Source organism: Tupaia chinensis, unplaced genomic scaffold, assembly GCF_000334495.1.
Source record: "Tupaia chinensis unplaced genomic scaffold, TupChi_1.0 Scaffold000187_1, whole genome shotgun sequence".
Classification (NCBI taxonomy): Eukaryota; Metazoa; Chordata; class Mammalia; order Scandentia; family Tupaiidae; genus Tupaia; species Tupaia belangeri.
In genome coordinates, this window is record NW_006159662.1 from 596,767 (window position 1) to 609,910 (window position 13,144).

At 39.8% G+C, this 13,144-nt stretch overlaps 1 protein-coding gene across 1 annotated transcript in view; it reads left to right on the forward strand.

Annotated features, from left to right (window-relative positions):
* ABCA8 (ATP binding cassette subfamily A member 8) overlaps positions 1–12,636 on the forward strand; it is a 70,822-nt gene extending 58,186 nt beyond the window's left edge. Inside the window, 11 exon segments of the mRNA XM_006146739.3 lie at positions 1–45; positions 667–784; positions 1,446–1,537; positions 3,730–3,890; positions 4,779–4,854; positions 4,928–5,022; positions 5,790–5,909; positions 6,075–6,215; positions 10,000–10,079; positions 12,065–12,120; positions 12,421–12,636. The exon segment at positions 1–45 is cut by the window's left edge and continues 30 nt beyond it. Of these exon segments, the coding sequence (XP_006146801.1) occupies positions 1–45; positions 667–784; positions 1,446–1,537; positions 3,730–3,890; positions 4,779–4,854; positions 4,928–5,022; positions 5,790–5,909; positions 6,075–6,215; positions 10,000–10,079; positions 12,065–12,120; positions 12,421–12,519 (1,083 nt within the window). The 3' untranslated portion in view covers positions 12,520–12,636.
* Positions 12,637–13,144: the final 508 nt, after the last annotated feature.

Genomic DNA, 13,144 nt, shown 5'->3' on the forward strand with positions numbered 1-13,144 from the left:
AGAGTGAGAACAGCCAATGCCTTGAACTTGACAAATTCCAATGAGGTAAAAGATACAAGGTAGTTTTTGATCAGACAATGAACGCTTATCAGTTGGAGTGGCCATTTAACAAGTCTAATTCTGAAATGATTTTGAACTCCTCTAATCCTTATGAATAAGGATCACTACTTTATTTTAGTAGTCATCTTTTTAACACTAAATGATCAAATTAAAAGAAAATATTCACTTTTTTATAATTATTTTATATATTTTTTAATGAATGAAAAAGTAGAATACACTTGAAATTGCAAAAGTCAAGGAAGAATTTTAGGAATGGAATAAAGTAACACATGTTACTTCCTCATGAAGAGCATAGTAGAAAATTTAGGATAAAGTGCAGTTCACCACATGCTGTTTTATGCTTTGAGGATGACTCAGGGCTTCTCTATGTCTCTTTGCTCCTTTTCTAAGGAGACAAGCAGACAGTATAAAATAATGTTCTCTTGACAGTCTCTTCTCTCCAAAAATATGTGTTAGAAACAGGAGAATGGCCAATGAGGTCACCTTGTAGAAGGTCTTCTTTGATACATGGCTTGGGCAAGAAAGATTCAAACCAACGAGAGAACAGAGCTTTTTCAAAGTTAGTGAGGTAATTAAGGTCTGACATGATTTACTTGGCATTCACAGAAGCCAGTCATCATTGCCAGCTGTCTACGCAAGGAGTATGCCGGAAAGCAAAAACGCTGCTTTTCCAAGAAGAAGAAGAAAATAGCCACAAGAAATGTCTCTTTCTGTGTTAGAAAAGGTTGGACACATGATTCTTTCACTGTTGTCTCAGGACCCTTCTTCGAGCTCTGTGGTCCCTGATGAGAATCATTCCATGTACCTGTGGGCTCATAAGCAGATCGGCAGCAGGAGGACCTTGACAGATCCTTTTGCATGTCTCATTTCTAAGTTAAATTAATTAACTCCCCTCCCCCATGTGGGGGCATAGTCTCATCTGCATTGAAACCATAAGCTCCCTATTAAATTGAACCATTGAAGACATGATATGTCTATTTAATGAACACAACTAGTTTCCCAAAGCTCACTGTTACTTACAAGACAGCTAACTAGAGCTGTGCCAGTGCCTTCTGAAAGCTTGACCAGCAGGCGTTAGATGGCCTCACTCTGTGTCACCAGAGCACAGTTATTAGGAACGTAGGAGACGCTTGGCTTCCAAGAGTGTCACTTTGTCACTTTCCATCAGCATGACCTTGGGCAGAGAACCTCGGCCTTGACAGTGTCTGTCCTCCAATACATAAGAAGAAATTATGATAACTTCCTATGGTGGTTATGACAATTAAATGAAATACTATTTATAAAGAGCATAGCACACTTGTCATATAATGAGACTTCAGATTGTTTTATTCTTAATTTTACTATTAGAATCAATTAATATTAAGTATAACTACTTTTTTTTTTAGGTGAAGTTTTAGGATTATTGGGACACAATGGAGCTGGTAAAAGTACATCCATTAAGGTGATAACTGGAGACACAAAACCAACTGCTGGACAGGTAAGTGGGTTCTGTAGAAAATCTAGTGGTGCTCTAAATAAATTCTTAAGTCATTACACCATCCTTAGAATCAGCAAAATGTAATTTAATCCTTAGATGATTTAAGTGATTAGTGCAATACACAGGGGGGGGGAGTAGTTTTTTTTAAAAAGTTTATTTATTTCTCCCATTAGTGAGAGAGAGAGACAGCACCTCCAACAGTGCCTCGACACTAAAATCCACCCACTTCCCAGCTTCAGTCAGCCCCATAAAATGGGCAGATGTTCAATATACTCTGGGAGGTCTCGGTGAATCCCACATATTCTCAGCACTGCAGAACATTGAGTTTTACTGCTAAACCACTGTCTGGATCTCACAGAGAATAAATTCACAAATTATCACATAAATGCAAACAAAAAATTAAGTTCTGAGAGGACATAATTATTCATGCCTTCAAAGCCATTCAGAGGAAATGTCCAGTGTCAGATAAGAAATCAATATTAGAATCCATACAAATCCTATTTATGCTGCCAGGGAACACATGGATTTGCCTTTTCAATGCACATTCTTTATATAGTACTTTAATCTTGAACTCAGCTTTACAAAGCAATTACAATGATTGCCCTTCACAAAGTATAGTAAGTGGAACATATGCTTTTATACAAATACTCTATTTTATGGTAGTGTTTTAAAGGAATGGCTTAAAAAGAAACAAGGATGAGAATCAGCTTTAACCAGTCATGCAAGTTAACTGCATAAGGTGGCTAGGCAGAAGAAAAAGAGCTCAGGTTTACCAAAAAGAGAGACATTGTGGTGTAGAGATCAACAAATATTTTCACAATTCTATGGCAGAATTTAGGAAACCTTAAGAATTCCTTTGGAAAGCATGTCCAGAGAAAAGTACAGACAGTATAAGGCAAAGGTCTTTAGTACTGTACCATGGGAAAGGACTGATGGTCAAGCCAAGAAGGGAAAAGACAGTCAGAAATACATTGATGAATATCTCCCTAAAGAGGAAGAAGAGCACAGGTATTCACTGATCCTCTGAGGCCACAGGTGGAGCAGTCTTCATGAAAAAGACCCTAGCAAATGCTGGCGGCTCAGTCAACCCTAACTGGGTTCCTTAACTTCAAGTCTGGGCTTCCTCCTATCCAATTACCACCTTGACCCTAAACAGTATTTTATTTCTCATTAAATGTGGGAGAAAAGGAGATAACTGCTCATTGATATACTGGAGTGAAATATTTTAAAAGGTATAGATAAAGTCCGAAGTAGAAAGTCAACTAATTGGATGTCATAAAGGAGCTCAATCTGATCAGCCAGTATGTTTAAAAACAAAACAAACAAAAACCATATCATTTTCCTGCTTAAAAACTTTCGGCAGCCTCTAGCTGCTCTGTGACTGCAAGGACACCAGCCCTTGGCTTTGCAGGCAGCTACGGGGGCTAGCTGTCTGTCCCTCCTCACAGCTCTGTCCTCCCTTTGCTGATGCTGCTCCAGAACACCTTTGCTTTGGGTCCAAGAACAAAGCCAACTTCATCCTTCTACAAGACGTGACCCTTGCTCATTGCTCCACCCCAGTTTCCTCCCCTCTGGCCTCTTCCAAAACAGGCACCTTCTCTTCTGCTCTAATGGCCCCTCGGTAGACAGGCCCTTTCTAATGACTGACACAGATTCACTTCCCTTGAAGGTCTTTACTCGAGCCTCCTGAATCACCACAACAGCACTGCTTCTAATCTTTCTTCTTATTTACCCATTTCTCTAGTTTCACTCAGTAGAATGCAAACTTCAAATAACTCCAAATAACCTGGGTTATTCTGTTCTCCAGTGCCCTCTCAGCAATGCAGTATCTGTGACATAAGATATACTCAGAAGATATTTGATCAGGAGTGAAACTCAATAGCAAGGAATCAAACTAATATGTTCATTTGTACGATGATGAAAAAGTTGGATGTAAACTGTTAGCCACGAGGCCAGGACTGCATCTGCAGGATATTTCATCTTTGGCTTGGATTAGGGGGCTGAATGTGCATGCACTTGTTTTCATGTATTTTGCCTCTGACCACCTTTTTCTAATGCAAAATGATGATAGATTATTAAACTCAATCATGTCCTAGGGTTTCTCTAGTTTTTCTAGGTTTGTAAAGAGAAGATGCTGGGAAAATACAGAATCAGTCCAGAATGCAGCTCTGTGAGTAAACTCTTACCCACAGGTGCAGCTGAAAGGGAGCAGCAGAGGGGACACCCTCGGGTTCCTGGGGTACTGTCCTCAGGAGAATGCGCTCTGGGCCAACCTGACAGTGAGAGAACACCTGGAGGTCTACGCCGCTGTGAAAGGGCTGAGAAAAGCCGATGCCAAGGTCGCTATTACACGGTACATGGGAGGGCCACACCTGCTGTGTACCCAATGGAGCAGGGGGAAAGATAGGGCTGACAGCATAACTCAAAATGGGAGACTAACTGATCCAAGTCACAGTGAGTAGATTTGCACTGCATTTTACAATGTTAATGTTTTTTCCTCATATTAAACCTGGAAAGAAAAAAATTATTCACTGGTAAAATATTTCAAAGGTATGAAAATTTAGACCATGTCTCATAGAACAACTCTTTGAATACCATGACGTTTGCTAAATTCTTTCAAAAGGGGACCAGCAGTTAGTGTAATGGCTATGTCGCTGGACTCCCACGTAGTCGACTGCGGTTCGTGTCCCAGACCCGGTGGCTTAAAACTTACGCTGGGCGCGTGTGCGTGCATGCCCAAGATCCCGAGAGGAGAATGGAGGAGAAGGGATTGCGGTGTGGCCATCCTCCCTGGGGGGTGATTTCTCGCTTTCTGTCTCTCTGTCTCTCTCTGTCTGTCTGGTGAGCACACGCACCCTATAGCACAAACCTCTCAAAAAAAAAAAAAAAAAAAGGTAACCCCTATCTTTCAGGGGGCTCAAACCAATCAGTAGTATCATCCATCCATCCCCTCCACCAGCATATATTTAGAATTGCATTTCTTTATTTTTTCTTTTAAAAATAAATTTTATTGTATATCTAAGTCACCTTGCTGAAGGCTATTAGTACACACCGGGTGGGACAATTCCACTAGCCTGACCTGCCAGTGCTTCAGGTTCAAAGAGTTTCCTTTTGTACAAACTTCTACAAGATGGTTAAAGAACTGCATTTCTGACCTCTGCTGCCTGCCCTCCTTGGCCCTTTCTCTTATCAACTTCCTTTGTTGTCAGAAAGGCTGAGATCTCTACTATGTTTCCTTCAGGTTAGTTGATGCCCTCAAGCTGCAGGACCAGCTGAAGGCTCCAGTGAAGACCTTATCAGAGGGAATAAAGAGAAAGGTATGGGGAGGGCTCACTTTCACTCTGTGCACCCCCCAGATTAGTGTCAGATGAGCCATCCCTCTCTTTCCAGCTGTGCTTCGTGCTGAGCATCCTGGGGACTCCATCTGTGGTGCTCCTAGACGAGCCATCGACCGGCATGGACCCCGAGGGCCAGCAGCAAATGTGGTTAGGACCACTATTTCACTTTTGCAAAAACTGTCCCATAACCTGTTTCTTAATACCATTAGTAAAACTAATACTTCGCAAAGACAATCCGATGCTAAACATATTTCGTAACCATTTCTTATGGAAGGAAGAATAACCACCTGCAGGACCTGCCATATTCACTCTGAGCATTGCAATTGCTCCGCTGATCTTTTTTGCTGGCATGGTGCCTTTCTGTCCCACCATCACATAGTGTGCAGTGTGTCTTATGCCACACTGTGGTTCTTGTTAAGTTGCAAAAGTTACTGTCATTGCTTGTGTTTACTGTGCATGTATTTTCTTCCCCCTGGGCACGACAGTGCTGTTGATTTTTGCATCACTCTGTTTCTCTGTGTAACTTTTTCATAGACAATCCTCTCTTGCTCAGCATTTCTGTTTCAACACAGTGTTGTAACAAATACTGTATTCTGTAAACTCTCCTCTTCCAGTGCATGCTTTCAGGTTCACAGCTCTCACCTGGATTGCCCTTCCTTTGTTTATTTCTTTTTTTTTAATATTTCATTTTAATTTCTTTTATACATCCAATCACTATACCTCACTTAGCTTATAAAGTGAATTTTCAAACATGAATGCACCCTTCTTCATCCTAGCTGCCCTCTTTAAAGTCCTCCGTTGCTTAATCTCTTGGCTAGCTTCTCACATTCGTGCCAGTTAGAAATTCTTTTCTCTATCCATTTCTTATTAATTAGAATATTTCCTAAATTGCAAATCATCTCTTGACAATATAGGCAGGCCATCCGGGCCACCTTTAGAAACACAGAGAGGGGCGCCCTTCTGACCACACACTACATGGCAGAGGCCGAAGCCGTGTGTGACCGAGTGGCCATTATGGTATCTGGAAGGTTGAGGTGAGTGCCTTTCCTAAACTTGAACCCAAGGTCCATGGCCGGGCCCACTGCTCCCAGTCCAGCAATAAGGACCTTGAGACAACACTAGCAACAGATTGAGGTTCTCAACATTGTATTGTATGCCATTTCCTCCCTTTTGTTATGACTTCACCCTCCTTCCTACAGATGTATTGGTTCCATCCAACACCTAAAAAGCAAATACGGCAAAGACTACCTACTGGAGATGAAGGTGAAGACCCCTGCACAGGTGGAGCCCCTCCACACAGAGATTCTGAAGCTCTTCCCCCAGGCTGCTAGGCAGCAAAGGTAAAAATGGCTGCTGATTTCCATCTGGTATCAAATGTCCACTTTTTCCTGTCAGGTAGATTGAATCATAGTCATCCAAGGTCACATTTAGCTCAAAGGGAAACCTAAAAGAGTTTATCCATTGGACACTGGAGGAAGTAAACTAGAGAAGACAGGACAGATAGGAAAGTGGAGGTAGCACGTGTTGTAGTCCTACTGTGTGCCAGGCACTTCTGGCCTTGTGTTACCTTATTTAGTCCCCTCAGATACTTCACAAAGTAGTCTTTTCCAATGAAAAATGAGATGACCTCAAAAACGTTAAGAGGTCTGACCTTTACAAGGACTTCCATAAATGGAATTGATGATTATCTTTGTAAAGGGGAAATCCATAGAGAAAGAGATTAAGTCACATGATTAAACTAGCAGGCAGCAGAATCAAGATATAAACTTTGTTATTTTATTTCAAATCTATTACTGTTTCTAATTGTATATGAATTTTAGTAGTGCCACCATTTGATGTACTTTATTCTACAGCAAAAATCGAAGATTAATTTTAGGGTCGCCAGGGACAAAGTGAAAGGAGAACGGGAGAGGAAAAGAGTGCAGGAAGGGAAATTTGGGAAAAAATGGAGAAGTAAGACATTTGTGGGACACAGAGATAGTTTGTCATCTGTTGATGATGTCGAGTATAGTATTCTGAACTTGCCTGCTGTGTGGCATATATCCTGTTGGTTAAACTCTCTTTACAATCTAAATGATGCATAACAAACAATTGAATGTATTAATAATAAATAATAATAATAAATAGTATTAAATAAATAATTTCAAAAATAAAAAAATGAGAAATTAAAAAAAATTTAGGGTCATCATTAACACCTAGAATTTACAGCAGAAGACAGATGATTTAGGAGCTAGAGAACAAAAAAGATAATAAAGAGAAAAAAATCAACATGACAAAGTGGAAAAACATTTCCAAATATAAAAGCAATTCTATAACTCAGTGCACAGCACATTCCTGAATAGCAATATGTCATAAATGTACTGGGAATGAGCAAAATGGATGAAGAATGGCTGCAACACAAAAATATGGTATCTTTTAAAATGAAACCTCAATTTTCATAATTTTAAGTGATAAAAAAGCAAGGATTTATCTCAAAAACAAATTATTAAAAAATTATTATTGCTGATATTATTTGGTGCTGAATTCCTGGTCTCCTAATCAGAGGGTGAATTATATTATCATATAGGGAGGCAGTTCAAATATAACAAGGGACAAGGAAATATGTGAATCCTGTGGAGAATATGTAGCATCTTCAGAAGGTGATAAAAAAAGGCATATTATGGGGGAAAAAAAAACAGCTATGCATGGATTTCTATTTTTTTTTTTTGCACCAAAATAAGCTTAACTTTAATGCCATCTTTCCAAGAACTTTTCAAATCCCATCATGCACCTGGATTTCAACCCTACTTGGGAAGCTAAGAAATTATACAGTATGAGTTCCTGATTGAAGGGATGAAGTTAAGGATCACATGTTCAGCTTAGAAAATAAAGTAGAGGGTTAGCCCTTGGCCTGGTGGTTGAGGCGACTGGATCACACATGGCTGACTATATGGTTCAAGTCCCAGACTTGGTGGCTTGAAAAAAACATGCTGTGTGCATATGCATGCATGCTCAAAATCCCAAAAGGAGAGAAATATAAAGGGGAAGGAACGACAGCTTGTCCATGCCCCATGGGAATATTTTGTGTTTCTCCCTCTCTGGTGAGTACTCATGCCCTATGGCAAATTAGGAAGAAAGAAAAGAAAGAGAAACAAGAAAAGAGAAAGAAAAAGAAGAAAAGGAAAAGAAAGAAAGAAGAAGGAAAGAGGAAGAAAGAAGAAAGAGAATAAGGTGGAAGATTACCCTGGCAAGTCTTGCGATATCATCATCTGGACTCATCTACTCAACTCCCATCCAAGCAGCCAAGGGCTCTCAACTGTCTATCATTCTTCCTTCCCCAGTTATCTTTGCAGAATATTTCCTTATGGAATTATAGACTCACCCTAGGATTCTTATCTACATCAAATTACTTATTTACTGAAATAAAGACTTAGATACAAAGCTACAGTAATCAAAACAGTGTGGTACTTGAATAAAGACAGACATATAGGTCAATGGAACAGAATAGAGAGCCCAGAAATAATCTCATACATATGCTATCAAGTCATCCTTGACAAGGGTGCCAAGAATACACAAAGGGGGATGGTAAATCTCTTCAACTAATGGTATTGGGAAAACTAGATATCCACACATATAAGAATGAAATTGGACCCTATCTTACACCACACGGAAAAGTCAACTCAAAATGGATTAAAGACCTAAATTTAAAACCTGAAATTGTAAAACTCCTAGAAAAAAAACAGACAGAAGTCTTCATGACATCAGTCTTAGCGTGATTTCATAAGTATGATACCAAAAGCATGAGCAGTAATATAAAAAAATAGAAGTGGGATTACATCAACCTAAAAAGCTTCTATACAGCAAAGGAAATACTCAACAGAATGAAAAGACAACCCATTGAGTGAGATGCCTATTTGTAAACCATGTATCTGAAAAGGAGTTAATGTCCAAAATATATACAAAACTCCTATATTCCAAAGACAAAAAAGAATAACAATAACCTAATTAAAAAGTTGGCTAAGGGTACCAGCAGATGACATAATGGTTACATTGCTGGACTCCCATGTAGTTGACTGTGGTTCGACTTCTGGACCTGGTAGCTTAAAACTCACACTGGTGCATGTGCATGTGTGCCCAAAATCTCAAGAGGAGAACAGAGGAGAAGGTATTGCAGCATGGCTATTTCCCCTGAGGAGTGATTTCTCGTTTTCTGTCTCTCTGTCTCTTTCTGTCTCTCTAGTAAGTGCACATGCCCTACAGCAAAAATCTTTCTTAAAAAAAAAAGTTGGCTAAGGACTTAAATAGACATTTCTTCAAAGTAGGCTTACAAATGGTCAACAGGTATATTTAAAAATGTTTATTATTAGTCACCAGAGAAATGCAAATCAAAAATCACAATGAGATATTGTCTCATACCTCATAGTATTTTAAAAAAGCCAACTAATTGCTAGGATGTAGAGAAGTAGGAACACTTGCACACTGCTGGTGAACCTGCTGAAATGGTACAGCCACTATGGAAAACAATATGGAGGTTTCTCAAAAAGTTAAAATGAGAACCATCTTTGACCCAGCTATCCCAGTTTCAGAAATATGCCCAAAAGAATTAAAATCTGGGTCTCAAAGAGATTTCTACACCTCCATGTTCATTGCTGAACACTCCACAACAGCCAAGATGTGAGAACAACCTAAATGTCTACTGAGAGATGAATGGATAAAGAACATATAGTACATATATACACTAGAATACTACTTGGCCTTTTAAAAGATGAAAATTCCTTATTACATGACAGTGTAGTTGAACATTGAGAACTTTACACTGAGTGAAATAAGCCAGTTAAATCTATAGAATCAAAGAATGGAATGGTGGTTGCCAGGGATTGGGAAAAGGGTAAAATGAGGGATAATAATCTCAGACAGAATTTTATTAACCAAGACGAATAAGCTCTAGAGATCTGCTGTACAACATTATATCCAGAGTCAACAACATTGTCTCAGACCCTTAAAAAATTGTGAACGGAGAAAACTCCCATGTTAAGTGTTCTTACCACACATAAAAACAAACAAGCAGAAACCGGAAAGATGTTTGCAGTTAGTTTACATCTGTCATAAATAAATAAGAACCACTCTCCTCTCCTCTCTTTCCAGGTTCTCTTCTCTGATGGTTTATAAGTTGCCCGTGGAAGATGTGAAACCTTTAGCCCAAGCTTTCTTCAAATTAGAAAAGGGTAAGAACTATAACTTTGATATAAGACCCTGTAAAGAATATGTTTACAAATCATAAAATAATGCATGACAAAAATGAAATATAATGCATTACATTTAAAAGTTAAAATCTTGGGACCAGCAGATGGCATAATGGTTACATCACTGAACTCCCACATGGGTGACCGCGGCTTGAATCCTGGGCCCAGTGGCTTGAAACTCACAGTGGGTACATGTGTGTGCATTCCCAGAATACTCAGAGGAGAATGGAGGAGAAGGGATTGCAGCATGACCAACCCCTGGGAGATGATTTCTCACTTTCTGTCTCTCTGTCTCTCCAGCAAACACATGCACCCTGTAGTAAAAAAAAAAAAAAAGTTAAAATCTCAAATTAAATGGCAAAACTAAAGAGATGGAAGGATTCTGTGAATATATGTGGCAGAGGCAACAGGAATGATATTTGCTTTTCTTTATGGGTTTTCTTCATGTAGTTTTGCCATTAAACTCAGTTACACATGCATGTTAAGGAGAATACTTTCTTTTGGAATATAGATGCATACATATATTTTTTTTTGGAGAGATTTTCACTGTAGGGCGCGTGCGCTCGCCAGACAGACAGAGAGAGACATAGAGACAGAAAGCGAGAAATCACCCCCCAGGGGGGATGGTCACGCCGCAATCCCTTCTCCTCCATTCTCCTCTCGGGATCTTGGGCACGCACGCACATGCGCCCGGCGTGAGTTTTTTAAGCCACCGGGTCCAGGACACGAACCGCGGTCGACTACGTGGGAGTCCAGCGACATAGCCATTACGCTAACTGCTGGTTCCCTAGATGCATACATATTTAAAATTAAATTTTCTATTCACTTGAATATTATTGCCTTAGGCTATTTTTTAAGAAGCTGACTCTTGTCTGGCTGTTGAAACACTTTCGTTGGGTCTGTTGCACTTTAAAACTGAATGCACTGCATCTGTCATCAAAAGCTCATATTATCCTTGTCATTCTAGTCGGCTGACTCTACACCTCTGAATTGTGCACGTCAGAATTCCTGCCCTGCAATGCTTCATTTCACAGCCCAGTGATACCTTAATTTTTTTAAAGAATAATTTCAATTTATTTATTTATTTAATTGTTTTTTAACTTGACTGAAGAGAGAGAAAAGAAGGGGAAAGTGAGAAAACAAGCCTCCAGGTCCAGAACTCGGACCGAGGTTGGTCATGTGGGAGTCTAGTGCCTTAATCACCTTGCCACCTGCCAGCCCTAACTCAACGATATCTTTATTTACTTGTCACCTGCCCTAAGAAAAAAAATTGTGGTCTCTTGGTTCTAGAAGACTCATCTGACTCCTACTAATAGCATCCATAGTCAGAGTAGTCATCTTTCCATTCTCTTTACTGAGCACCTCACTCTCGAAGTCATGTGGTCATTCACACTTCCCAAGTGAGTACGAAGTCCAATACTGGCCTAGGACATTGAGGACATGTTTCCAGTCTACTGGGCTCCTGTCACAGCTCTAACTGTCCTTCCCAGTCTATTTCAGTCCTCAGGAAGGCTTTTCAACCCAATTAAGGAAACTGCAAGTGTTTTGCACAGAGGTTCGTGAAGATATCCACTCCCTGAAACAGTTTGGACATCCTTCTCTATTACTCTCTGATGTGTCTCTATTACTCTCTTCAAAATGTGTCTTCCTGCCACATTATCCTGTGCTGGATGTTCAAAATCAATGGCTCACGTGCAGGGAAAGAAGGCTTCCCAACACAGGCTTCCTTAAACGCAGATCTCAAACACTGCACAGAATGCAAGCATAACACGGGCGCTTCCCTCCCAACCCAAGTAAATACATCGGTGTGTTGTTAACTAAATGATGAATTTAATGCACAAATGAATGTTCATCTAAATTATTTAATATTTGTTCAAAAAATGTATTATTTGGACTACACGCTGACTTATCAGACCATCTCAATATAAAAGTATATTATCTCCTGACATGTCTTCCTCCTTATGCAGTCAAACAGAGCTTCGACCTGGAGGAGTACAGCCTGTCACAGTCCACCCTGGAGCAGGTGGGTCGGTTTTAGTGATTCTATGTCACCCACGGACATCCAAGAGGTCTTTGAAAAGTTCGCAGGAACTTTTATATATAAAAGTTTTATATATAAAATGATCATATATATATATATATAAGCTGTACATCAATTTCTATATTTTTTGCACCAAAATAAATCCATACTTCAATTCCAATACCACCAACTTTTTTAAATTCCTTCCTAAGAGTGTAATGTGTGCAAGATCTTTGCTCTCCCTGGAGCTACAAGAGGCAGTGTGACTTTTTAACCTCTCTTTATTTCTGTCCTCCCTTTCAGGTGTTCCTGGAGCTCTCCAAGGAGCAGGAACTACACGATTTCCATGAGGAACTTGATGCCTCCATGAAGTGGAAGCTCCTCCCCCAGGAAGAGCCTTAAGACCCCAGATTCTCTACATTCCTGTTTAAACTCATGCTTATTTGTATAAGGCATTTATTTTTTATGGCATCCATGTCATATTTTTAGAAACTATATTATAAACACTAAGATATTCTTGGTGTGGTGAAGACAGGGGGTGGGTGCTGCGTCCACCCAGTGACAGGTAGATGGTGGCACTTGTCTGGGCTGACCTCCCACACGCAGCTTCTGTAGCTCCGCAGGCCACCTAGGCTGTATTTCTCTGTATAATGATGAATCAATAAACATACTTCTATAAGATTGTTTCAGGGTATGATAAATCTTGTTTTAAGTTTTTGTAACAAAGCAAAGTTTTTTTAGACTGAGAAGTCCATGTGTTTACTTTTCTAGAGGTTCGATACTTTAGAAAGTTGATATTTTAATAAGAATTTAAAAGTACCATACTTTGAAAAATAGACTTCAGGGGGCAGCAGGTGGAGTGGAGGTTAAAGTGCTGGATCTCACACAGCCGATTCTGTGATTTGAGTCTTAAACCCGGTGATCTCACACAGCCGATTCTGTGATTTGAGTCCTAAACCCGGTGGCTCAAAAATTATGCTGGGCATACGTGCATGTGCACCCAAAATCCCAAGAGGAGAATGGAGGA